Source organism: Rattus rattus, chromosome 4, assembly GCF_011064425.1.
Source record: "Rattus rattus isolate New Zealand chromosome 4, Rrattus_CSIRO_v1, whole genome shotgun sequence".
Lineage (NCBI taxonomy): Eukaryota > Metazoa > Chordata > Mammalia > Rodentia > Muridae > Rattus > Rattus rattus.
In genome coordinates, this window is record NC_046157.1 from 135,664,139 (window position 1) to 135,692,014 (window position 27,876).

General features: G+C 43.0%; 1 protein-coding gene across 1 annotated transcript in view; it reads left to right on the forward strand.

Annotated features, from left to right (window-relative positions):
• Nucleotides 1-653: 653 nt before the first annotated feature.
• Pard3b (par-3 family cell polarity regulator beta) overlaps nucleotides 654-27,876 on the forward strand; it is a 986,886-nt gene continuing 959,663 nt past the window's right edge. Inside the window, 1 exon segment of the mRNA XM_032901196.1 lies at nucleotides 654-1,120. Coding sequence (XP_032757087.1) covers nucleotides 1,001-1,120 — 120 coding nt within the window. The 5' untranslated portion in view covers nucleotides 654-1,000.

The following is a 27,876-nucleotide window of genomic DNA, read 5'->3' on the forward strand; positions in this document are numbered from 1 at the left end:
GGTGTTCTTTTCTTCATCAGATACACAAAGGGGAGTCCCCCTTCAAAAGGAAAAGTGTAAACTTTTACACCCTATTATATTTGGACTTTGGGTGTGATCTTTGCTGGAACACTTGGCACCTGCACAGTGGTCTTTAAGCTCTCTCAGCTAAGCTAGTTCTCTTGTGGCTCCAGAGGGAGCTGCAAAAGTTCTGCCCTTGGTCAGTCCCACCTTTCAATTCCTCAGTACTAAGGATATTTCAGAAGGTGTGGCAAAAAGCACCTGCTCTGGAGCTTCCCTTGAACCTTGCTCCAGCTCTCATTTTAAGGGAGTTGCTCAGCCAGTTTCCGATCTATTCCAAGTGTGCTTTATGAGATCCGGTTTCAATTCCCCTGTGGTAGCTCCCAGATCCCGTTACAATTCCCGGAGCTCCCTGTACGTGTGAAGGAGAGACAGAACCAAGGGCTGGTTACAGGCTACCCAAGGTCTAGTTACAGGAGGCAACCCCGGTGGCCCGGGGCAACACCTTGGAGCTTTCTGTGGCCAGCGAGCGCCGCGGCCCCTTTAAGAGCCGGGCCCAGGCTGGCCCGCGGGCCGAGGGAGCCCAGAGCGCCGCGCGCGTCGGAGGAGTTGGGAGCCGGCGCAAAAGTTTCCTCCCAACTCCGGCCCCGCGCGCCGCCGCCGCCGCCGCCGCCCACTCCAGCCCGGGGCCTGGGGCCGGCCCTGCCACGGTCGCCAGGGCCACCGCCAGAGGCAGGGCCGGGCCGGGCCGCGCCCGCAGTTTCACTTTGGCGCGTGGAGCCTCTGACTGCACCCGGCCGACCCTCCGCGTCCCCGCGTCTCCGCGCCCGTGTTCCCGCCCTCGGCCTCCCGTGGGGCTGCAGGGGAGCAGCCGTGGGTCCCGGCCCCGGAGGCACGCGCCAGACAGCGTCGTATCCGCCTCAGGTCCCCCGACTGAGAGGCTGCGCCCGGGGGGCAGGCACCTGTTCGGCCCGGCCCCGCGCGGGAGCCCGGGGCCAGGATGAAAGTGACAGTGTGCTTCGGGAGGACCGGCATCGTGGTGCCCTGCAAGGACGGCCAGCTGCGCGTCAGCGAGCTCACCCAGCAGGCGCTGCAGCGGTACCTGAAGACCCGGGACCAGGTAAGGGACGCTGCAGGGGGCGAGCATAGGGCGCGACTGCTCGGGGCTCACTTTATAAGTGTCCTAGGCCACGCACCTGCCGGGCGCCCTGGACCAGGTGGCGCTTTTTTTATGGGGCTCAGATCACCCCCAGCGGCTGCTGAGCGCTGCCTGCAGCCACAAGTTTTGCAGGCTGCTAATTTCAGGGACCCAAGTAGCCCTGTCTTGCCATTGAGAGTCGTGAGAAGAAATGGCGGCATCCTGCTCACTTGAGGGGTCCTTACACCTCCGCCCTCTGAGGCCTACTCCCAAGTTCACACACCCAGTCTGTTCTGTAAGATAGCCCCAGGTGTTTGAGTAGCAGGGCTCCAGAACCTACTTGTGAGGACACTGTGATGTTACCCGTACTGCTCACCTGAAGTGTGATTTCTGACCCTCTAAGTCCCGCCCTAAGGAGGCTCCTTGGAGTTAGAGCATTGATTGGCTCAAGAAACACCTCCAAAGTTATAGCTATTGGCGCTTTTAGAGTTCTTAGCTTGATGGGAGGTCTCCCAGTGACCTGGGCAGGAGGAGCTCCTGTGGGGATGCTACTCTTATAAGAGCTAGTGTCCTGGGGCGTTTTCAGTTGAATGCCACAGTTTCTGTGAGTCATAGCCAATGAGAATAGTTGAATTGGGTTCTGGGTTACTCCCAAAATGAGGATGACCCACTGTTTTGCTCAAGTTAGACATAGGTAAAAGTCAAAAGCTAGCATACAAAACAAATGGCAGGACTCCAGCACTCTTGTCAGGTGTCTGGGTGACTTGTGCGAGTTCTGCTTTCTTTTCTGGAACCTCTAAATGAATGCTCAGGAAAGCGCCTTTAAACTTGTTTCAGTTCTTACATGGCCTGTTTGGTATGCTTCAACTCAACTACCCCTCGAACAGATAAGCCACCAACTTGTTCGCATAATGATTATTGTAAACTATAGTCAACAAGTCGGTCCAATCTCGAGATGAAAAACTGTAATTTTTTATTGGATTTTTTAAAATTTACATTTCAAATGTTATTACCTTTTCCGGTTCCTCGGACATAAGCCCCCTATCCCCTCCTCCTCCCCTTCGTCTATAAGGGTGTTCCCCTCCCCAACCACCCGACCCTTCACACCCCTTCCCCGACATTCTTCGGCACTGGGGGGTCCAGCCTTGACAGGACCAAAGACTTCTTGCATTGGTGCCCAGCAAGGCCATTTTCTGCTACATATGCAGTTGGAGCCCTGGGTCAGTCCATGTATAGTCATTGGGTAGTGATTTAGTTCCTGGAAGCTCTGGTTGGTTGGCATTGTTGTTCTTATGGGGTTGCAAGCCCCTTCAGCTCTTTCAATCCTTTCTCTAATTCCTGCAACGGGGATCTTGTTCTCAGTTCAATGGTTTGCTGCTAGCATTCGCCTCTGTATTTGACATGTTCTGGCTGTGCCTCTCAGGAGACGTCTATATCAGGCTCCTGTCAGCATGCACTTCTTAGCTTCATCAATCTTATCTAGTTTTGGTGGCTGTATACCCATGTGGGGCAGGCTTTGAATGGCCATTCCTTCAGTCTCTGCTCCAAACTTTGCCTCCATATACCCTCCTATGAATATTTTTGTTCTGCCTTTTTAAGAAGGAGTGAAACAATCACACTTTGGTCGTCCTTCTTGATCCTCATGTGATCTGTGTATTGTATCTTGGGTAATTCGAGCTTTTGGGCTAATACCCACTTATCAGTGAGTGCATACCATGTGTATTCTTCTGTGACTGGGTTTCCTCACTCAGGATGATATTTTCTAGTTCCATCCATTTGCCTATGAATTTCATGAAGTCATTGTTTTTGATAGCTGAGTAGTACTCCATTGTGTAAATGTACCACATTTTCTGTATCCATTCCTCTGTTGAGGGCATCTGGGTTCTGTCCTGCTTCTGGCTATTATAAATAAGGCTGCTATGAACATAGTGGAGCATGTGTCTTTGTTGTATGTTGGAGCATTTTTTGGGTATATGCCCAGGAGAGGTCTGGCTGTGTCTTTAGGTAGTGGAATGTCCAATTTTCTGAGGAACCTCCAGACTGATTTCCAGAGTGGTTGTATCAGCTTATAGTCCTACCAGCAATGGAGGAATATTCTTCTTTCTCCACATCCTCACCAGCATCTGTTGTCATCTGAGTTTTTGATCTTCGCCATTCTGACTGGTGTGAGGTGGAATCTCAGGGTTGTTTAGATTTGCATTTCCCTGATGACTAAGGACGTTGAACATTTCTTTAGGTGCTTCTCAGCCATTCCATATTCCTCAGCTGAGAATTCTTTGTTTAGCTCTGTACCCCATTTTTAATAGGCTTATTTGGCTGTCTGGAATCTAACTTCTTGAGTTCTTTGTATATTTTGGATATTAGCCCTCTATCAGATGTAGGATTAGTAAAGATCCTTTCCCAATCTGTTGGTTGCCAAGAAAAACTGTAATTTTAATGTCACATATGTTATCCAAAGCATAGAATTCACTTTTCTTTTTCCAAGAACATAGTTTAAAATTTTACATCACATATACTCATTTAATATGTGTATGGAGGTTGCACATATACTGCGGTACATACGTGGAGGTCAGAGAGTGACTTGCCCAGCTTGGTGCCATGTGGATGAAGAGCTTGGTGGCAAGAACCATTACCTACTGAGTCATTTTGCCACCCCCAAAGTATTTAATTTAGAGGTTTAAGGAATACCTTTAATTTCTATACATCACTTAAGAGTTAGTGTAGAGAAGAAAGACCTTTGATAGTCAAGAATTGTAGGTTAGAGAGAGTTACTCCTTAGATTGTGTTCTTCACGATGTTGAAGTAGGGGAAAGATTTAAGATGCATATAAATTGAGGTACGGATCTGACCCAACGAGGGTTTTGTTTAGGTTTGTTTTCCCCTATTGCTACATCGGTGTACTGTTTATTTCGTGCGGTTCAGTTAAAAGTTGGGATTTGACTAAGTAAACAGTTACCTTTGAAATCATATTTCATTGGCTTATGGAAATTGATTAAGGTTAGCAGTGACAATGTAATCTACACAAATTATTAGAGTAGATTTCATTGAAGAAGTGTTTACTGAGATGATAAATTTACCTTTTAACTCATTAGCAATCATGTATGTTCTCAAATCTTATACATTGAGAAATTTACCGTTAAGTGTAGAAATGTGTTGTACAGAGGTAATCTACAAGCATATAAATAATCATTAAAAAAATGGCCACTGATCTTTAATGGATTGTAGTTGGACCTTAAAAAGTGTTAAAAAGCCATCGCTACTCTGAACTAGAAGTGTAACTTATATCATAGAACTCAATGCAATTGCTTCGATTACAGGTTACTGCTATTTTGGGATATTACATTTTTTCTGTGTTTGCATTTATATATTAGTAAATGTGACATTTAAAGGTCACCCAAAGCTTATGAAATCTCTTTCTCATTTTTGAGTTTTAAAATTTCAATTTACGTGGAAAATGATGTTTTTCTCTCCTCTAAATATTCTTCTTTCATTTTAAGGAATAATATAAGAATAAAGCATAGCTAATAATTAGTGGTCAAAGTATAACTTGAAATGTCAAGAAACACTGAAAAATTCCATGCATTTATCCATTGGATTCAAAAGAAATAGGGGAGAAAGAACAGTGATATCAAAATACAACTGTATAACAATTTGTGATGGATTCACTTTCTGTAAGCCAGGAGGAGAGATTTAAAGGGCTCATTTTATTTTTCTGGATAGCATTGCTTAAGCCCTGTTCCAATAATGATGACAGCTACTGAGTACATACCATGATTACTCCATGCGCTGTGCTAGTAGCTTTCCATATGTTGTGTGACTTCTTACCTCAACATCAAGGGCTACACTTCCCTATTTTCCCAATAGACACAAATGGCATAGAGAGTGCTAGTGAACTGTGGAGTTGCGCTTGAACCCAGGGGCTCTATTTCTTGGTTCTTACTCTAAGCCATTAACCCACATAGCCTCCTGTCTTACTGTGTACTCACCTTTTCCAGTTTGTTTCTATGAGATTTCTTTTTGTTAGCTGCTATCACAAGGCATCAAGAATTTTGTTTTTCTTATAGAGCACGGGACCCAGGGTTTCACGCATGTTAATAGCATGCTCTACCTCTGAGACATACCCCTAGCTGCAGTGCAGTGTTCACATTCCTCTTCATTGATTCTTTTCTGGAACACGTGCTCTCTATAGGGAGACGTTCTATTTCTGAAGCAAATCCTACTGAGGTTGCAGAGCATCTGTGGAAGATGTTCCTTGGCCTAATGACAAACACAACATGGGCAAGAGCTTTTACAGATCCAGCCGGAGGAAGAGGCCATGGAAGGGAAACCTGGTGGGAACACGAATGTTTCTTCCCGAGTTCTGGATAATCTAGGCCAGGGATAGGCTTCATGACAGGATGGAAGTTGTAGTTTCTAAGGGCCGAAGGGTGAGTGGAGCCCAAGGAGGCCCTTCTAGATGTTGTACCCAGCATTACAGAAGGGACACCAAAGCAAGCTGGAATTTGTGGTATGCTGGAACCAGCTGAGTCAACATGAGATAAGGCTAGAAGTAGGCGAGATGCTGAAAGAACAGGAGGAGCTTTGGGGAAGGCTTTAATTATGCTCCGAACTCAGAGCCTTGAGTCTCCTGTTCCTACTGGGTGACTCCCACTCTGAAGGGGAAATTGATAGAGGGGATAGAATTATGGTGTGGCTTATCTTTGGATCCTGGTACTCTATCAGTGTCTTGGGCACTAAATCCAATTTAGTGAAGTAGTTTGTAGAGGTGATTGTCTCCTTAAGCAGTCAAGGTGTGAGTCAGTGAGTAATTAGTTAAATTTATCATCAAAATTACATGTCACAGGTGAATGGATAATTGAACTGTAACCTGTAGGGCTGTCAACCCTGGTTGAATATCACGCTGACTTTTACATTTAGCATTTAAAACAAGACAGGTATCTGAATTCCTTTTTCCAAGATTTTAATCAGTTGAATGCGGTGTGGACCTTGGGCCCAGGTATTATGAAGAGCACCCCAATGCCTAGACTAATCTCTCACCAATCTCTTGGAACTGTGAACTCAAGACACTGTGTTATAGATGTCTGTAGATAACCTTTAATTATAGCAAGGCACCTTTCCTTCTATTTTCACCCAGAACAAATTCTTCTCCTAGAAGTTGCTTGTTATTAAGGTGAATATCTATGCATGTACTTGGTGAGATGGATGAGTTGAAGTGAATAAAAGACTGTAAGACTGTAGACAAGCATTGTGAGCAGTGGGATTAAATAGTCAGTTGGATAGTGGGCATGATGGGAGGGTGTTTTTTTTAAAGCTGATGTATATATCTCACTGTATGTATGAGCAACCCTTATAAGTCAAGGTAACTTTAACAGGCTTTTCAAAAACTTTTTCTGTATTTAGACATCTTGAATAATTTGTTCTCCAAGTTAACATTTTCCAGAGCTAGAAAGTTAGATAAGACTAATTCCATCCTCTGATTAATTGAGGCATCAGGATCTAAGTGAATTTATACAATCACAAGATCTACAGAAACGTTGTGTGACCAGCCTAGAGGAATAGCTAGAACTCTTGAATTTCTGAACTTTTTTTTTTGCCTTTAATGCCTTTTTGTCTGAATTGGTCTTACGTTTCTTGGATAAACAGGTTAATCTTAGCCTGAATTTGTAAAGCATTTTCTAATTTGCAGGGTCTGATTTACTTGTGGCTTCTACCTTCTGTTTGGTTCTCTACCTCTCTGATATGTGGGTATATGATATTCTTTACAGCACCCAGAGAGGCGGCCTCATCATCAGAAAGGCACATGCTCTAAGTGAGTTTGGGTCCTGCCATTGTTCTGACAATGGACTGCAAACTGGGCTGGGCGGGGGACTTCTATGAAGTTTCTCTTAGGGCTGTATTTTCTTATGGTGTAAGAGTTTTGAGATTTCATGTGGAATTCCAGATTTCTGTCTTCTCTTAGAGCAATCCAGTAGAGGTGCTGACAAACACTGGGCTTTGCTTTTTCATGGGGCAGCCACCAGTTAGCAACCAGATACCCCTGTTCTCTTTAGAAGGAATTACTAATGCTGTGGGTTCCCTTTCCACTTAGCCAATTGTAAGGCTCAGTTGTTATTATAATGCTTAAATATTTGTTTTTATTTAAAACTTTGCAGTATATTTTAATTTATTGTATACCCACACATGTATATGTATGCATATGTATATGCATGGGTGTACATGTACCACTGTATATGTGTGGAAGTCAGAGAACCATGTCCAGGAATTGGTTTTCTCCTTCCTTCATGTAGGCACCAGGTGTCCAACTGAGGAGTTAGTTGGACTTGGTGGTAAGCATCTCTGTCTTAGGAGGCATCTCACTGTCCCTGTTTTTTATTTCTTATGGGTCACATAACACATTACCGCCATTTGCCTGAGGCATGGCAGGCATGCGGGGTTTTGCCTATGGGCCTTCTCATCCTTAATGTCTTTCTTCCTCATCTTTCTCTATCCCCGGTGTCCCTCAGTATCTCATCTAAGTGCTCATCTAATCACTGTGTGTGTGTGTGTGTGTGTGTGTGTGTGTGTGTGTGTGTGTGTGTGTGTGTGTGTGAGAGAGAGAGAGAGAGAGAGAGAGAGAGAGAGAGAGAGAGAGAGAGAGATCTACAAACCCAATTTGAAACATCCAGTGCTGAGCTCAGAAGGCTTAAATTAATCAGTGAAATACTCATTCCCAGGCTTTTTGTGGCATAGATCCCCTGTGAGGAACTTGGGCAAATGGTAATATCAGATTTTTAAGAGACTGTTTTCCAAAGGGATTGATAGTTAATGTCTCTGAAATCTGTTGGTAATCAGAGCTTCAGGCTTCCTTTGGAAAGTCTAAAGCAGGGTGGTTCAGTTGAAAATTTGGGGGTTGTGGATGTTGTATATTTGTGTCAAATGGGGTTTTCTAGGGCCATATGACTATAAAATATTTGCAATGTAGCTAGTGGAACCAATAAACAGAATTTTACATTTCGATCAGTATTCAATGGCCTCATGTGGCATAACCAAGCAGATAGCTAAGGTTTGAAGACACCGTCTAAAGCTCAGAAGGCAAGTGTCTAAACTTTGCCGGCCTTACAGATGTTGCTTCCTCATTCTGATGAGAATAATATCATTAGGAGGGATAGGAGGGATCTTCATTTGCTTTTGGATGAAGACCTGCATTCTTTATTTCATGTAACAGGTAATCCTGGGGCACTAAGAAGTAATGAACAAAACATCTGGATCGTTTTCATTGAAAGTTAGATCTTTCCTGCATTGAATACTCCTATATATTCTTAATAGATATTGGCTAGTCTCAATCTCTTGGTCTACACCCTGTCTTCCCTGTTAACCTTAGTTTGCTATAGGACTGAGCTAGTATAACTTCTCCTCTCTGTGTTTATCCCATGACAAGATCTTCCAGTCACATGGCTCCCGCCTCAGCCTCTCTCTGCGTCTTTGATGTTTTTCACGTGGATGTTGAGTGACATCACACACTGAATACACACCACAGGCTGAATTCCCGATTTCCTGATCATGTTCATCTCTTGCATAGCCTAACCCAAGTTCTTAAAGGGCCATGCCACCATTCCAGCTATGCCAGTCAGGAATTGTCTTCCTCAGTAGCTCCTTTTCTGCAATGACCTCTAGCGACCTACCTGTAAGTGGCCAACCTGAAAGTTCTTTTGATTCTGGCATCATAGAATACTTAGAATCTGACCTCTCTTCTCCATCTTTCTTTTAGTACACTGATACTTGCTTTATATTTTTATTTTAATCTCTCTCTCTCTCTCTCTCTCTCTCTCTCTCTCTCTCTCTCTCTGTGTGTGTGTGTGTGTGTGTGTGTGTGTGTGTTTCATCAGGATCCATCCATCTTACCTTTTGAGATAAGGCCTCTTATTGGACTCTGGACCTTGCTGCTCAGGCAGGCTGGCTGACCACCGAGCTTCCCTTTCTGCACTGGTATCACAAACATATATCACCGCATATACCTTTTATATGTGGGTGCTGGAGATCAAACTCATGTTCTCCCACTTGTGCGGCAAGCAGTTTACCAGCTGAGCAATTGCTCCGCCCTTATTCTTCGTTTGCCTTGTCACTACTATAGCCCCCTCTTCACTCGTAAGCTAAGGTGGTCATTTATAATTTTATCAGACTGTGCCATGGCTTATTCCAGTCTCACCAGTGGCTTCCATGTCTCTCAACCTATAGGGTGTCATGTGATCTGGATATCAATGCGGAAGAATTGCACTAGCACAGCAGGTGTGAGATTGCTATTCTCAGAAGACTTGCTTGCAAAGCCGTCCTTTGGCTTACAGCTAGGCCCTTAGATTTGTGGAGGGGTCCCAACTATTCACTCCGGAAATGGCTTACTACCTAAGATTATGATCAAACAGCTTGTGCAGAATGCCTTTGTTTTCTAAGTGGGGTATGGGTGCTGGAATTTTCATATATGTTAAGCAGAGGGTGTCTTTATGTCGAGCTCAACAGAGCCTTGAGTAACGAATGTCATTGGTAGGCAGCACTTCATATGTGTGTGGTGGAAACTCATTACTGAAGACACGTCATCTCCATTGGAGGATCTTTGCAGCTTGCCCCAGGCTCCTCCTGACTTCTTACCTTTTCTTTTGCTATTTTTTCTCTGTATTCCTCACTGATAAATCATAAGTATGTGCATGACAGCATGTGGAGTCCAAGTCCTCCCTGTGAATCACGGAACGTAGATATGCTGTGGGCTCTGACATACTCTTGTACGTGTCCTTCTCCATCCTCTACTCTCCATCCAGTTCTTACTCTGCCCCAGCTTCTCTGATCTTTTCACAGATTGTCAAGCATTCTAGACAGACTGCCACCTCAGGTGGCTGCTTTCTCTGAAATATTTATCTACTTTCATATTCTTTCCATTTTACATGTCTCCTGAAGGCCTTCTCTTTTTTTGTTTTTGTTTTTTTTTTCTTTTTTCTTTTTTTTGGAGCTGGGGACCGAACCCAGGGCCTTGCGCTTGCTAGGCAAGCGCTCTACCACTGAGCTAAATCCCCAACCCCTCCTGAAGGCCTTCTTGACTCTCTCATTCATAATTATAACCCTTCCAACCCCCCGCCCCTTTTCCCCTTTGTGTCTATACAAAAAACCTCATCCCTTTCTATCACTCTACTTACCAAATGTACTATCCATTTGCAATGGAATATTCAGTTTAATAAATAAAAACGCTTGTTTATTTCATTCACTGCTGACCCTCCTGCTGACCCTCCTGTCTCCTAGAAAAATGTGAGGTACATTCAAGCTGTTTATAAATTCTGTTTGATTTCTGTTTTATCATGTATCCATTGTTATCCATTGTGGTTACCTCCTTTATTGCCAATGCCCAAATACTCTAAAACGTAGCTTGGTAGAGTAAGAATTTGGACCAAGCACATAATAAAGCTTTGGTGTGGTTGTTTTCTAGGTCTTGGATATTTAGGAGTGTGTCTTCATTCATGTACTTACATGCTTCGGCTAAGTAGACTGACTAGCTGGTGGCATCACCTGCCTGGCTATATATGTCTTAGGCCTTGGTTCTTGCTACACATAGAGTTTCTTCTGTTTTTCTATGTAGTTCTTTTTAGTACCCGATTTTTCTTACAAGTTTCTTCATATGATCTATATAGCTAAATAGCAACTAAAGGCTGCAGAGAAAGCAATAGGCGAAAGCAATAGGGTACTCATAAAGCTTCAATAGGCATATTCTTGCTTACTTTTTTCTTTTATTGGATATTGGAAAGGGGATATTTACATTTCAACCCTTTTCCTGGTTTCCCCTCTGGAAAGCCCCATCCCATTCCCCCACCCCCTGCCTCCATGAGGGTGCTCCCCCACCTACCCACCCACACACCTACTCCCTCCTGCCTCCCCACCCTGGCATTCCCCTACACTGGGGTATCTAGCCTTCATAGGACCAAGGGCTACTCCTCCTCCCATTGATACTGGACAAGGCCATCCTCTGCTACATATGCGTCTGGAGCTATGGATTGCTTCATGTGTACTCTTTGGTTGGTGGTTTAGTCCCTGGGAGCTTGGGGTGTCTGGTTAGTTGATATTGTTGTTTTTCCTTTGGGGTTGCAAACATTCTCAGCTACCTCAGTCCTTTTTCTATCTTCTCCATTGGGGACCCCCTTCTTAGTCCAATGTTTGGCTGCAACCATCCACCTCTGTATTTGTCAGGCTCTGGCAGAGCCTCTCAGGAGACAGCTGTCAGGCTCCTGTCATCATGAACTTCTTAGCTTCTTCAATATTGTCTAGGTTGGTATGTATATGGGCTGGATCCCCCAGGTGGTGCAGTCTCTGGATGGCCTTTCCTTCAGTCTCTGCTCCACATTTTGTCTCCATATTTCCTCCTGTGAGTGTTTTGTTCCCCCTTCTAAGAAGTACTGAAGCATCCATATAGTCTTACTTCTATACTCCATTAATTAAAACAAACCATACGTCCAGCCTCAAATCAAGAGAGAATTGCATCAGGAGCTAAATACTAGCATATATGTTCTACCAGACTGTGGCCACGCTATATGATGATGGAGATGTGAGGATCAACTGGTCTTTCTGCTTTTATCAAATTTGCAGCCAGATTTGTCTGCTGAGGAACAACATAGTTGAATGGTCTTCAGAAGGGAAGATATTGAAGATGCTTGGAAGGATGAGGAGGAGGCCACAAAGTGATTGAGTAGTTATGAAAAGTTGAGGGAAGGCCATGGAAGAAGTTTATTGCAAACACTAACTGGGTCATGTTGTGAAAGACCTTGGGGACTGCCCTGAGGGATTTTAATGGTTTCAGTTACTCTTCTATATTAGAACTTTAATCATATTTTACTCAATCTAATCAGTCTAAACTGCTTGTTTGAGCTTAAAGTGTGGCACTGTGATGCTTCATTTTGGCAGTGGACTTGATAAATTATAGAGTCACCTGTGAAGAGTTAGACTCAATGAAGGATTATGTAGATTAGTTTAGTCCTTGGGCATATCTGTGGGGAATTATCTTGATTATGTTAATCGAAGTTGGAAGAACTGTTCCGAGTGGGGAGATGGGCACCATTGTCTGGAAGGTATCCTAGACTGTATAGTCATAGAGAAAGTGAGCTGAGTACAGGTGCACAGGCATTAATTCCTTGCTCTCTGCACTTGGCTTCCCCTGCAACGACGGTCTATAGCTTGATTTTGGGACCTGAATAAACCCTTCATCCCTTACGTTATTTTGTCAGGGTATTTTTTTTTCTTTCTAAGATTTATTCATTCATTATATATGAGTACATTTTCGCTGTCTTCAGACCCACATCAGACCCCATGGCAGATGGTTGTGAGCCGCCATGTGGTTGCCGGGACTTGAACTCAGGACCTCTGGAAGAGCAGTCAGTGCTCTTAACCACTGAACCATCTCTCCTGCCCCCCTGTCAGGGTATGTTTTAGGAAACAGAAATGAATTAAATATCCGTGGTAAGAGTGTCTCACATGGTTTGTTACATAGGTTTTTACACTTGCCCTAGCTAAGCTATTCTCAACAAGGCCATCAAGACCTGGTGACTAAAACTCAGGTAACTTTTAGTTCCTATTGATGATGCTCCACCCTTTTAGACTCCACCTTAATTGTCTAGGATTTTGGAAATTTAGTTTAGCCTTCATAGATACGCACCTTCTTGCATGCTGGTGCCCACAAAGGTTGTTCTCAGTCTCACTTACGCTATTACTTTACCTGATCACAAATATACACTTCTAGCGCCGAGGTCATTTTAGACCTAGCACCTCCCTGCCTCTAGACTTCGATGAGTGTACCCCATTCAGTAGAAATCCATCCTCGTCTCTAGGAATCTGCCCGCTGCCGTTTTGCTTTATCCTGCTGTTCTACACATGGTTCCACAGTCTACCTGCTTGTACTCTTCAGAAACCTTGAAATCCTTCATTTCATGATGAATTAAGCTCCTTCATCGCATATCACATGTTAACTGATTGCCATGCTCCTTTACAGCGTGTCCCTTGAATTTGCTTTCTCTGCCACCCCATCTCACATTTCTTCTGTGGTTAATAACCACAGACCGTTAACCCTTCCCTCTATCTCTAGCCGCTCCTAACCCCTCTAATCGTTCTCCACTGAGGACTCTGTTGTACCAAGTTAATGACCTCAGCAGTTCTGTGAGCAGTATTCAATGGCTCTCTACTTTTCAGTGAAAACCCCCAATAAATACTATCCTGAAGGATGGGGCGTGTCTCCAGCCTCTTCTTTTCTAGGACCCCTTCCCGCTGTTTTCCCCTTTGCTGTCCCATGTCTGAGTTTGTAGAACTTAGCATATTTATGATTTAATTTACTAAAGTACCTCTTCCATTACACTTATTATTAGTCATGGTCTGCTAAGAAATGAGAAATCTCAGAATCAGAGCAAGTTATGTCACCAGGGATTCTCCTCCTGGGTGGAAGGATATGGGTGCCGGCTCACACAGTCCCTACCCGCTACTGCTTTGCTTTCCAGAGTTCCCCACAGAGCCTCCACCTGGTGCCAAGCGGTGAACACAGTGTCTGGAAACACTCTTGGAGGCTCGAGGCTTGGCCTTGTAGTAGCAGACCTCACTTCTACTGGGGACACTGGCTGTGCGTGGGTACTGGGTCTGAGGGACCTCCTGTGCATGTCTACAGTTGGGTAGCTAGGCAAGCTGTGCATATGCCTGTAGCCTTTTCGTTCTTCTTGCTCTCTTGTGGGCTAGACGAGAACAGGGAGTGTGTCTTGTTTATTTTCCTGTCCCTACATTTAGCACAGTATCTGATGCATAGAATGGATACTAAAAAAATCCTTACTGAATTATACCAATCTTTACATTTCTTTCTTTCATAAAAGTGAGGGTGACCTTGTCGTCAGCACAGTGTTTATAAGTTGGAAATTGTTATACGTGGTAGCATTTTTTTTCTGACGTCTAAATGCAACTTTTCTCTTGATTATCTTCAAAGGCCTCATCATATCCACATTTGCCGCAGGCAGTCGTTTACTGGCCCATTATGTCTGTTGCACTGATTGTCTTAAATAACAGCTTCACACTCTGACAGGTTGACTCACTCCTCAGAGTTTTGAGACTGAGTGCTCTGCAGTTCTGATTTCCAGTGAAGCAACATCATAATGATTTTTCTTCACGAACACAGGTGCAATGCAATCTCATATTTGAGCAATGTTTGATTTTCAGCATTGTATCCATTAATTTCACGTTGATTTTTTGGAACGATGCTGAATTTCATCAGTTTTGAGGGTTTATCTTTAACAGGCTTGATATCCCTGTCTTGGGGGTTGCTAAAATTAGGTCTGTCTCCTGTTGCTGGGCTCAGCCAGCTTTCTGATTGCAGGACTCTCACTTTGTATCGTGCTATGATGCAATTGCAGGGTATCAAGAGACAGGCGGGTTAGAAAGGTTTTACTGTCAATTTGGTCCCCATCAGATTCAGTGCCAAGTATTGTTCAGATAAGAAAAGCCATGTTGCTCCTTTTTATTTTTCCTTCCAGGTGAGGGTATTAAACTCCCATGGTGGTCTGGGACCAAGTTAGTGTTGACAGAAGGGTCCCTTCAAGGCTTTGCTTATCTCTCGGCAAGACGAGAGGAGCCATGCTCAGAGCTGCCTCATTGCATGGTTTGGAGTAGAACGAAAGGCTGCGGGGAATTCCAGCCATAGATTTCTGATGCTTATATTGATATGATGGATATACTATTGTCATTATTCTTTCATAGAAGCATGAACTGTAGAAATGGTGACCTCTAAACAGTAATGGGAGCTGGCCTGCTTCTGCTGAGGACTGGAGAGTTACAGGATCCCTACCTTAGAACGAAGGGAAAGAACTGTCATCTCTTCAGCCTGTATCCTATAAAGGCTTTGTACTCATGAGGCCTCTGTTGGGTCTCCATGTAGGAGATGCTCAGTGACAGCCATTCATAGCAACCCAGAAGTCGGTTTGGTGGGCTGGGGAGGGCAAGAGCGAACAACATTGGCTCACAGAGACATATTCTGTGCTTGAGATATAGGTTGCCACAAGCCCTGGAAAGTTAGTGGAAAGGAAGGCCAGAGCCAGGAGTGCTCTGTGTGATTTAGGGGCTGGAAGGCTGGTGAGCAGAGGGAACTTGGCTTTGGGCAAAGGAAATAGGGAGCTGAGCATTTTTGGCTTTGGGAATCTAAGGACTTGGAGAGATGATGAATACTTGGGCAGGGGAACAAAATGGGAAGAGCACAGGAGGCCATCTCCTCTGTTCCTGAGAGCTGGTATTGGTTTTCCTTTTGGAGATGATGTCACTGTAGCCCAGGCTGGCTTTGAAGTCATGACTATCTTCCTGCCTCAGCCTCCTGGGTGCTGAGAGTACAAGTGTGTTACCTCCTGAAGAGGTGGGATTTTTCTTTTTTTTTTTTTTTTGTTTTTTTTGTTTTGAAGAAGTAGAAGTGAAGGGGGCATTTTCTTAGGGTGCTTGTCTGAGGGAGTAGTAAGCCAGGCAGTACATAGCCATGTGTCCTTTGTTGTGACCTGCTGAAGAGGAATCAAGCCTTCTGTGGTGGATGGTGATCTCTTTGACTTACTTTTCTGTACTGACAGCTCTGGAGTTGAGGAAGGAGCTGACACTGAAGAGAGAAGGAAAAGGGGGAGGGGAAGACTGAATCAGGTCTGGCCTTGGGAGTGGAGCTGGGTAGAAGGGATGAGGTGAGCAAATGAGATTTGATGCTCAAAAGGAAGTGTGGAGTTCTTTGCTTGTGGTCAGGGCAGCATGCGTGGACCTGGAAAGGAAGCAGTCTGAGCTTTGCACACGCAGAATTCAAAGACTTTCAGTGTGTGCACCTGAGCTGTAACCCCTGTGGCTGGAGGCTCGTAGATAAGAACGATGTGGTTGGTGCCCTTAAGGAGCCCCCTGTGTTGGGGGAAGGGAGAAGGTGAAGGGTTTATGAGAGCCAGGCTGAGATTGTAAATCATAGGTTCATAAAAATGCCAGTCTTGTGTGTTTTTATTTGGTACTGCGTTAGAGCTTTACTTCGAGGTTGAGATTTGAGTACAGATGTAGGAAAAAGCAAAGTGGTATCCAGAAACAAAAGTTACTAGACAAAGTTACTGGATATATAAACTGTTTTGGTGGCCTTCAGACTCTAGTCTCAGTGCCTGGAAAGCCTGGTCCCCACCCTTCTCCAGTCCTAGCTGCAGCATAGGGGCTAGACAGCCTGAACCCTTGTCCTTTGACTTTTTACTGGGGTCAGCTATTGAAGAGGATCCAGCAGAATAACAAAGTCAGGATTCCCCCTCCCTGCCAGGTCACCAGGGATGAGCCTGTCCTTTTCTTAAAGGCCATACATAGTTCATGTCAGGTCACTCATTCACAGCTTGTCCCCTATGTATCATCTGTGTTCATGGACGTCCTTGGGTCCTAGACAATGGCAAGGGCTTACCACTATTCTGCACACTATCCCGTGATAATTTCTGTGATTTCTGGCAAACCTTTGTAAATTATTTCTTTGTTAAAACTTCTAAGTGCCTAGTTTGAGAAAATCATCTGTTTTCTGCCAGAATTTGGACAGAAGATCACAGTAAGAAATAATGCTTTTCTCCAAGACTCAATATTCCAGCCATGTACACCCACAGGAGACAAAAGACTAAGTTCCCTTACTATAAAATGATACTGTTTGGATTTTATTCTGTTTTGTTTGTTTGTTTGATTTTGTTTTACTTAAACAGGAAGGTAGTTAGTACATATTAAATTGATTCTAGTGCCTATTAATTGGTTAGGACATGTAGTTTAAAAGCCAGTAGATTCTTGATGTTTGATGTTTAGGGACATTAAATGGATCACCAGGCCAGCTGATTAGAAATTCCCGCAGCTTTAAGTTCCCGTTGTTTACAGATTAAATTGTTATGCTGGAGTTTAAATTTTAAAATTAAGTATTGAAATGATTTTTCCATGGATTTTATTGCCAGTCCTTTGTATTTAGTGGAGATACCTGGTTTCTGTGACATAGAAAGTGCCAGCACATGAGCTACGAGCCGTCTTAGCCAGTGTCCATGTGGCTTGATAAACTCTTGGAGAAGCCGAGTTATCCTTGTCATCTCTGATTTCTTTTGTGGCACAGTAATAGTAGCAGTGACTTTCAATGTTACGTCTGGATCACTTCCCTGTGTAGTAGAGACTTAGGAAATGTGAGTTAGAAAGCATAGATCAGCACCGAGTCCCCTCGGTGCTCAGAAGAGGGAGAGCCTAGAAAGGTTAGAATGGCTAAATGTGAGAATTTGATAGAAAAGGGAGAGGAGTGTTGCCGTGCTCCCCAGACTGCTGCTCCTAACTTTCCTTCACACTCACAGGAGTATTTGTGCGAAATATCTCAACTTACATATAAAAATTAAGACAGAAATTAAAATTATATTTAATTGGCTTCAAATGATTCCATTAGAAGCTAGCCTCTCTTTTTAAATTTCCTTTTAAAAATAAAAATAACTACTAAAAAAGACTCAGAAGTATGGCCTGAGGTACCATTACTTTTGTCTCTGACGTTTGGATTATTTTCATATCTGCCTTCTTGATCCATTCAGGACATTTCAGTCTGGCCTCACAGCTCCATGTAGCTGGGAACGGAAGGTGTATTTTAATTGCATCCTTACATAATTAGACCGAGCATTTTGTAGTAATTGATACTTTGATTTCTCATTCTACAAACAAATATATGCAAGTTTATACAAGCCAAGACCTCAGCCACAGCTTTCCCAGACCGTTTGTGTTCAGAGCTTATGAACCTTCAAATGTCAAGATGAGTTTGCAAACTCATCTAGAGGCTTTACTGGAAAGACTCTGGCGCTCGTGAAAGCCCTTGGCAGAGCTCATTCCTGCAGCTGCAGGGCTGAGGGCCCTGGCTTCTGATGGCCACAAGTTGGAGGCCAGCCTTAGTTTCAGAGGCCATCTTCCTCTCCTGGAGGCCACCTGTGTTTTTCTGTCTTGCACGCTTCCCCAGTCTGACTCTTTGCTTCATAGAACTGTTTGGCTATCAGGACGGAGTGTTAGCCAACGACAACCAAACATCTCCTTAAAAGTCGGTTGCAGCATGGAACTAGAAACCGTGGGAGTGGTGTTTTCACATTCTGTTACAATTCAGTGCCTTGGACTATCCTTCCGTTAGATCATCTCTCTACATGTGGATTGTTCCATCACCTTTATTATTTGTACAACATAATAGTTTTCTTTATAGTATTTTCATGCGTGTGTATAAGTATTTACATACGGTATTTTCACACACATTCACCTCATCATATACACATCTCTTTCACACTTCCCCTTTACACCGGTCCCTTTGGTAGCCCTCATTTGATTATTCCCCTTTTAGTAACATTTGCTCTCTTTTGTGTTTATCTTCCTCTTTCATATACAGAACTTACATTAATGTCTTCTCTAGCACTAGAATAATTAATTTATTTATTTACACTGTGTTTATCATGGAGTGGGATTTCCCTTTGACTCTGAAGAAAGGCTTTGTTAGGTATAGCTGTCGAGGTTGACAGCGCTGCTCCCTCAGCGCTTGAGGTATACAATTTCCAGTCCTCTCGACTTGCAGTGCTTGGGCAGAAGAAACTGCTCTTCTGATGAGCTTGCTTTTATTTGTGACATGGTGCATCTCTCCTGCAGCCTTCAGTGTTATCTTTTTGTTCTGTAGTCTTAGTACTGTAGCTATAATGTGATATAAAGAGACTTGTCTCCTGCCATGTGTGCGAGGCATCCCAATGGCCTCTGCAACCGGTTGTCCATCTTGTTCCCAGTACATAGACTATTTTCTGTGACTATTTTGTTCAACGTGTTTTCTAGTGTTTGGCTTAGGCTTTATCTCCTTTCCTGTGCTCATAACTCACAAGTTTTGCTTTTGCATTTCATTCCAGAAGCCTGTGCATTCCCTTACACTGTATTCTTTTTATTGCTGTATGTCTGAATATCATAATTTGTTTGCTTTCCTAGAAGCCTTGGTGTTCTGACTTTCAGTCCAGTATATTGGTGAAACTTTTGGTTCATTTCTTTTTTAACTTGCTGACCTTTTAATTTGCAGTGTTTTAATTTGAGTTTTGCTTATTCAGAATTCCATCTATCCATTGAGTTGCACTTTTACCTCCAGCACTGAGTTCCTTGTTTGGCATGCTCCCTATCGTGTCCCCACAAGGTATTGATCTGTATCCACTGGTGATTTTTTCCCCCATTTTTGTAGTTATTCTTTCAGTTCTCTGTAATTCCATCTATTCTTCCTTATAATCATTTACTGTGGAATGGTTACCTTTAGGGAAATTATTTTGCTTTTTATTATTTTTTGTGTGTGTTTCTGCATTGGAATTTGTTCATTTGGGCCCAAGGTGCTGACTAAGAGCTTTAGTTTCCTGCATTCTTGTAGTTGACACAGATGCTGGCAAGTTTGAGGTCCAGGTTCCAGAACTTGGATGTAAGCAGCTCAATGCCCCCTCACATCCATGGTATGAATGGATCCCCAGTATCACTAGGAAGAGAGCTAACGACAGCAGTGGCTGTGAGGATGCTAACCTGCCATGGAAGCCGGTAACAAGCAATTAAAAATAGTTAATACCACAACTATAGTAACATCAGAGGAAAAGGTGATGATAGTACTGAGCACATGAAGAAGATATTGAGTAATAAGGACAGGAGTGGGAAAAAGGAAGAAGAATGCTAGAAAAAGAGGCAGTGGGGAAGGGGAGAAACAAGTGAGAGAGGGGAATAATAAAAGGACAGAATGTACACCAGGAGGTAAATAGTGATGTCTATTGCTGCACAAGGCTATTTACTAATGTCTTAATTTCCTTTGGCTATGCACTGTGTTTATTTAACAGCATAAATAATGAGTAACAGTCAGTTGTCGGGAAGGTGAGGATGGGAAAGTTTGCCATTAGCCAAAAACCCACGTAGGACAGACAACAGAAAATAGGAATAAAATGTAGTTTTCTCACAATGGAAATATTATAAATCTGTTCTTAAGCTTTCTTAATATTTGAGATAATCCTGAGGAGAGGGTGCATATCAGTCTCCTAATTAAGATTTCTTTGAAGCAACAATTATAATTATTTAGAAGATTGAAAATGTATGGTTTAAATCTCAGCTGGCGTTTGGGGCATTCTGTGAAGAGTACGATTAGACAAGAAGCAGGAAATTGGTCTCCATTGAATTATTTGATCAGAGGAGATGATTGGAATTTTACTAATGAAAATTTGCTACCAAAGTTAGGCACATCATTTTACACTTTATAACCCTAACACGCTTTTATTTACAATGACACACTAAAAATATTAAAAATGCACCAAGAGAATTTAATTTTTTCCCATCAGCCATCTATTGAACCTTGAGAGTGGTAGATCTGAATTTTAGCTGCAAACAATGGCAGGGGCTGTCTCCTCTTTTGTGCCCTCACAGTTTACATATTTGGGTGTTCATGAAAAGAGAAATTCCAAAACTGTCTCCAAGTATGTAGCTCATATCTGCTATCTTTTTTTCCTCCATCTTTATTAAATTGGGTATTTCTTATTTACATTTCAGTTGTTATTCCCTTTTCCAGTTTCCAGACCAACATCCCCCTAACCCCTCCCACTCCCCTTCTATATGGGTGTTCCCCTCCCCATCCTCCTCCCCATTACTGCCCTTCTCCCAACAATCCTTTTCACTGGGGGAAACTAAGGGTTGTGATCACGTGTGGCTGTGTAGAGATCTTAAAACTACAGTGTATTTGTATAGTATAAGTGTGTACATAATACTGTATGTAAACCTGAATCAATGTACAGGTTGAAATTATATGATAAGACGTGTGGCATGCAAGTGTAATAATTAATTGAATGACAGACACCCATGTGATTGCTGTCTGGAGATGTAACTGTGTCACTCTATTAACTGAACATCTATAGCAGGTAGTCATGCATGGTGCTGGCTGGCATTCTTGGTTCTGTTTTAGTAGATAGTGGTGTTATAAGTTAGTATATGACTGTGTAAATAAGTGTTTTTAAAAAGACATATTAGTCTTGATTTCTGTTTTCTTTAACACCAGAGGTATGCAATCGCAGATATTGTTTTTAGTTGTTCTCTGAAGCAATAGTAAAGGTCAGGTAGGTCAGTTGGGGTGGTGAGGGTGAGTGAAATTCCCATTTGTATTAACAGAGGGAAGATGGTGCTTTCTCTGAGAACACGTGTCTGCACTCGGCCCACTGCTATGGTACGGCCAAGGGTTAAACATCTTCCTCAGTGTTTCTTATGTTGACTCCTGTTAGAAATGAACATATTGGTTTGAGATTCTTAAAGTGTGTATTGTGGTGTGTAATGTTTCTACATGGAGTCCAGCATGGTATTAGAGTATTGCTAACTGGAGACTTGTCTGGTAAGCCAAATACTGGGATCTTTTCCTAGAAGAAAAACCTAAAAGGAGATGAGATCTTACAGATGAAATCTATAGAGGCACAAAGTATGCAGAAGACAGCGAGCTCAGTTCAGCAAGCAAGCAAGCATGCTGTCTTCTGGGCTCATCTTGTACAGCTGGTGTAGGCAAGGGTTAAAGGATTTTGCTGTTTATAAAGGAGGGAGCATAAAGTCTCTAATGGAGGTGGTCTGGACCTCACCTTCAAAGGCTGATGCTCACTTGTTTGTCATGATTTCTGTGAGGATGGACTGAGGGGCTCAATCTCGGAAGAGAGACGATTGAGAACACTGATTTGGGGACCTCTCAAGGATATTGGGAGTCTTGATTGGCTGGACAGGAAGAGTCTCTATGAAAATGGCACCTAAGAGAAGGATTTCAGATACATCGCAGGGGCATACAGAAAAGATGTGCTCAATATGGGAAAGCCAACTATCAAATAAATAAGGTGCCAGACTGGGTTTTGTAAAACCTGCCGGTATTAGTTCTGGCTTCTGTGTAAGTACTGTTTCTGTGACGTGGGCAGCATGTATGACAGAAGAGTCACCACCATTCATTGCTACACCAGCTGGCATAGGCAAAGAGCCGAAGTCAGGTAGACCTTTAAGGATTCTGGGGAGAGCACTGGGCTTTGCCCTTGGGACCTGGGGCATTGCTCAAGTTCCTCCATGAATAAGAACTAGCTCTGGAGGTGTGGGCAAGGTCCTTGAACTCTCAAGACCTAGGCATAGACGTGCTTATCCCAAATGTTCCTCTCCAGTCATAAATATGTTTTATATTGTCTGATTTATTACTTTCAAGTATTCATCTAAGTGCTAACTTCCACAAGCTGCCAAGGAGTAGCCTGTCAGGGGCCTATTATGATGAAGTGTGATAGATGGATGATTCATTTATAATTAACTGTGTACGTCTCCATACAAATAACCCTGAGCTCTAAGCTTCTCATCAAGGCTCTTCTCCCTTACATAGGCTTACACACTTAAGAACTTTGTTTGCATCTTTAATTTATTTGGAAAATAAAGTTTGTATTATCTCAGTCTCACCAAAAATTTATCACATCACCAAACGGCAAATGCTTTGCTCTGTTTAGTGGTTTGCTTTCACACCACCACAGTGTTTTAAATAGAAGAAGATATTCATAAATGTATACTGTGTACTTCTGGATGAGTAACTAGCCAGAGATATACTTTAATTCACAACAAGGTATATGAACTGTGAAATACTATAACATGGCCTAAATAAAGGTTTAGGATCCTACTGTCCTATGAATATTAGTCCTGTCCTATGTTAGCTGTGTTTGTGGTTGTGTGGATCTATGTAGGTGTGGCTGACAGGATCAATCCCAGTAAAATGCCATAGGGGAAAAGCTGGGGCTGACTCATAACTTTCTAACTTTTATTCTCACCAAAGAGGAAGTATCCTGAGATCAGGCTTTGAGTTACTTCATGAGTCCAGAATAATGAATGCCTCCTAATTAGAAAAAGAGGAAGTGAAAATGTGTGTTCAGGAATGATAATGGTCCATTATACAGAGAACAAAGTGCTTTGTTAGTTTTCTGGCCAGAAAGGAAGCAATGATCTCTAAGATGAAGACCTTCTGAGATCCGGGAGTTGGGTGAGAAGCTTTGAGTAGGAGGAAGAGCAATGTGCTTGATATGAGATGCAAGGATGGGCAGACGATACACATGGTTAGGGCTGGGGTGAAGGAGGAGGGAAGGAACTGTGGAGAGAGGCCTCTCAGACTACAAGAAGCCCTTACTTCCAGGAGCAGGGTCCTGGGCACTCTCAGATTTTAACCCAGAAAGTGAGTTGGTGGTTATAGTGAGAACTCTGTCTCTGTAAAGGGACGCTGCTGTTTGACCTAAGCTGTAAGACACTTCATCGACATCCAGCTAAGAGATAATTAGATGTTGATCAATTAGAAATATTTATATAAGCACAGTAAGTATATATTCCCTTTCCTATTTACAGTTTGCTTTTTTGCTCTCTGAAGAGGGGAGCTGCACATGGAGATGCTGTAGAGATCTACTTCCATTTTGCTAACTAAAATGCTTGGCGTTATCTGCTCCTTCACATAGTTGCTGTCCATCAGTCGGCAAATGCATCAGAAACCTTGGAGCTACAATAAAGATGGCGGTTGCTGCCCTCTTGCAGGGAGTTATAATTCCTAGGGTACATATCACTTACAAAGCGTGTTTAGGAATAGCCTTGGAAATGAGCGTTCACTGTGGAAACGGGGGATTTCCGAAGACCATCCACAGTAGATGGAACAGGGATTCCTTTGACTCATTAAATTACTGGCTCAGAAGAGTCACAGAAACCACTTGTCAACATGGATGACCAAGGACAGCCTAAGGAGGCTGGCTGGTAGCTGTGCTGTTCTAGTCAGTTCCTGCTCCCATTTCCAGCCTAAGGCATCGTGCTTCAAATAGGATGTTGTCATGAGAAGTGAAGGACACTGTAAAATAAGCCTGATCTTCGCACCATGAGGTCTCCATCCTTCCTCTTCTATACTGGTTCTCACTCACGATATATTTACTAGTGGAATGAGGACTTTTCTGTGGTTGAGATTACCATGGTGATGGCGATAGCAGCATTGGATTGATAGGACCTAACCTCTACAGAGCGTACTGAACTCTAGACGGTTTGTATGCATGATCTCATCTGATGCCTTCTGACAGGGCGGAGGGGTGCCGTCATTCTCCTACCAGACTAATGATGTCATTGAGACTCAGGGAGGTTAGATGACTCTCCCTTGTCTGTCTGTAGTAGAGGAAGAGATGGTCGCTTATCTGATCTTTGTGTGTGTGTGTGTGTGTGTGTGTGTGTGTGTGTGTGGACAACCTCCATTCTTGTCACCTGCCAGCTGATAAAGGCTTTAGTTTATGGTAAATACTTGCTAAGTAGAAGCTTCTATCCTGAAGGGCACTCCTGGTCCCTGGTTTCTCCTTGTCCTGTTGGCATGCTGTCAGTACCTCCCCAACCCTTGGGTACCGAGGCATGACCGAGCAGGTCACGGTTTGTCCTTCAGCCTTTCTCTGCCTTTTACTTTGTCATCTTTGGCTCTTTGTCTTTGCAGCTCAGCACTCCACTCAGCTTCTGCCCTTGGGTGTCACTGTCTTCACGACATTCCTGCCGCTGTGGCTGATCCCTAGGCCTTTCCTGCTCACTGAAGCTCTTCCCAGGCCAGGGTTAGTTCCTCTCTTTATCCCTCAGAGTCTCTTGTAAAGTTACCAGCTGTTGCAATGTCAGCTGCAAAGGCTAGCCACCTGGGCATTGGCATTATTTAAATTGCTCATTCATTTAGTAGCAGAGACCCTTTCTGGGTAGATGTGTGGGCCCAAGGCTGTTCCCTTGTTCTCAGGGTTGTTTGGGTGGTGGATAGAGCACGATATCAGAAAAACGCACTATTGCCCAAGTGACTGTTGACTGCAAGCAAAATAGCCTATTATTCTCCCAAATCTTTATTTCTGTTTATGTGCTGTCTTTTCCTGAATGAGTAATGATAAAGTTCTCTAGGAAGCTGAGCTAGCAAGTGCTTTGTAGTTTACTAATGCTATTTACTTGAACATCCACATTTTGTGTTTTTAAATTCAGTGCTTTTAAAGGAATTCCAGAAGAAAAACTGAACCTTCTGCTATCATATGGAAACAAGATTCATAAGGGAGTAAGGGTCTCAGTTTTAGATTCTAGCCCTGTATGGATAATACTTTGCCATAGACAAGCAGCTAGATGGAATGGCTCTTTGTGCGGGCTTTATAGAGCGCTGCTTAGATGTAAATAGTCTTTGTTAGTGTTTACCCACTGTCTTCTTCTGTGTGGTATGGAGCTATGGTGTTAGAATGGAAGAATAGGAGTTGTAGTTCTGAAATAGTCGGACACTGTTGGCTGTACACTAGCAGCCTACATGTCTTCAATGTGTCCCTAGTTCTTAAGAAGATTTTGAGTTGCTATGGCCGTGAAGTAAGTTCTCAGAACCTGGTTAGAGCTCAGTACAGATTTATTAAGGAGGCACGTGGAACAGCCAACCTTTTTAGTAAATGTCAATAGTTCTTTTCATCATTTGCTTATTTTTGCTGGAAGGTTTCTGTTCAAGCCTCTAGACCGTGGCGGGCATTCTCTGCTTCAGTCACTAGCTTTTCGTGGATCCCTGTTCACTGCTGATGCACCTCCTGGACACCATCATAGTGGTTATTCCATCAGAAGGAGGCTCGGCAATGTCATATGAACTGACTTTTAATTCTGAATCACCAAATATTATATCTAAGATGGTCATGCACATGGCTTGCTAAACACACAGATCTGGAAGTTATAAAATGGGACGTTTATTATGCGGCGGCTCCAAATGTTAATCTTCCAGTACACTTGTTCTTAGTTTTAAAGACATTTATGCCACGGTTGTAAATTCTTAAAGCAGTAATTATGTTTTGTTTGACGAATTCTAGATATAAAACCACCCCCATTACAGAACCAGTATATTTGGCTACTGTTTTAGTCCAGGGAATTATAAATTATTCATCCCCCTGCCACTGATGCTAAAAAAGCAGTTATAATTTTTACTTCCAATTTATACTCAGGTGTTTTCTTTTCTTTTTTTCTTTTCTGTTTCTTTCTTTTCTTCTTTTTTCGGGATGGGTAAGATGAATGTAATCTGTAAATGTTTCGTGTGCTGCCATCTCTGCTGGGGACACAGTCTCGTGCCTGCAACCCTCCAGGCTCAGGCTATGAGACTTACCAGAGTTTTTCACAGCAGGCCTGACAGAGAATATGTGTCGTTTTAATAACTATTTCATGTTTAGATTGTTTTGGTCTTCAACTGTTTCTGGGGCAGCAATAGTGTTTCCTGTTTCCTTAGTGTAAAGCTCTATGGCACTCCAAGCCTATTATTCCTGTCCCCTGACTTGGTCCTTCAGATTGTCTGCACCTTGCTGTGGGAAACCTTGGTATGCAGATCTTGAATCCTAAATATTGAATCTGCTATTCAAATATTGCATTTCTTAAATTTGAATGTCCACAAATTTAAATTTAAATTACACAGCACAAGTTAAAGACCTGTTTCTTAAAGCTGAGTGTCATGGCACACTCAGGAGTCAGAGGGAGGCAGATCTCTGTGAGTTCAAAGCTAAATTGTTCTACATAGCAAGTACCAAGACAGCTGGGTTTGCATAGTAAGAACCTGTTACAAAGAAAGAAAGGAAGAAAAGGAAGAGAAAGAAGAAAAAAGCCAACCAAATAATTAAAAATCTTATTTCTGATACACCCTGTATCCATATCTCCAATTTCTCATTTTAGAGTTGCTTAAGAAGCATCTAGAATCTGGTTTATACTTCTGCTCTGACACTACCTAGCCTTTGGTCTGATTTTTTTCCCCTCCATCTTTATTAAATTGGGTATTTCTTATTTACATTTCAATTGTTATTCCCTTTCCCGGTTTCCAGGCCAACATCCCCATAACCTCTCCCCCTCCCCTTCTATATGGGTGTTCCCTTCCCCATCCTCCCTCCATTACCGCCCTCCCCCCAACAATCACGTTCACTGGGGGTTCAGTCTTGGTAGGACCAAGGGCTTCCCCCTTCCACTTTGGTCTGATTTTTAATTATTTTCTTTAAAAAATGATAGGCTCTTATTAAAGTTGTACAGTAGCTTTAGGGTACCTTGAAGAGAATTTCTTGCCTCCTACCAGCAGCTGGGGCACTGCTACCTTTGAAGACACAGGCCTGCCTTAATTTGTACACATGAGAAGTTTGTAATAGGTCTCCTGACGTTTGCTTGAATGTGTCTCTGTGTTATCTGAGGGAGAAAGGGGAGGGCACCGAGAATGGTAGCTGGTGTCAAATCCACTTTTGACATAGTGTTATGTCTTGTAAACCAGTGGCTACCTGGATATGCTTACATCAAACTTCTTTTCAAATTAAAGGTTCTTCACGTATGAAGCTGATGCTATTTGCCTGTGGTTCACAACATGACAGTATAGGGGTGTGTGTGTGCACACCTGTGTGTGTGTGTGTGTGTGTGTGTGTGTGTGTGTGTGTGTGTGCACAGCTGTGTGCGCATGCTTGCATGTGAGTGGATGTATATAAATATATCAGTATTACATGATGATGCAGCATGCCATCTTTTCAGTTTACATAGTTTCTACCCCTCCTACACATTGGGCTTCTCAGCAATGGTTAGCGTTTGTATCACCTCCCACTTGCTTCTCTCATAGTTTATTTGGGCTATGGCTGTAGTAATTGGTTATGGATCATAACAACAATAAAAAATACAGCTATGTTTGTTGAACAGTTCTGTGCCGGAATTTGGTGCCATCTTCAATGTCTAATTTTCATTTC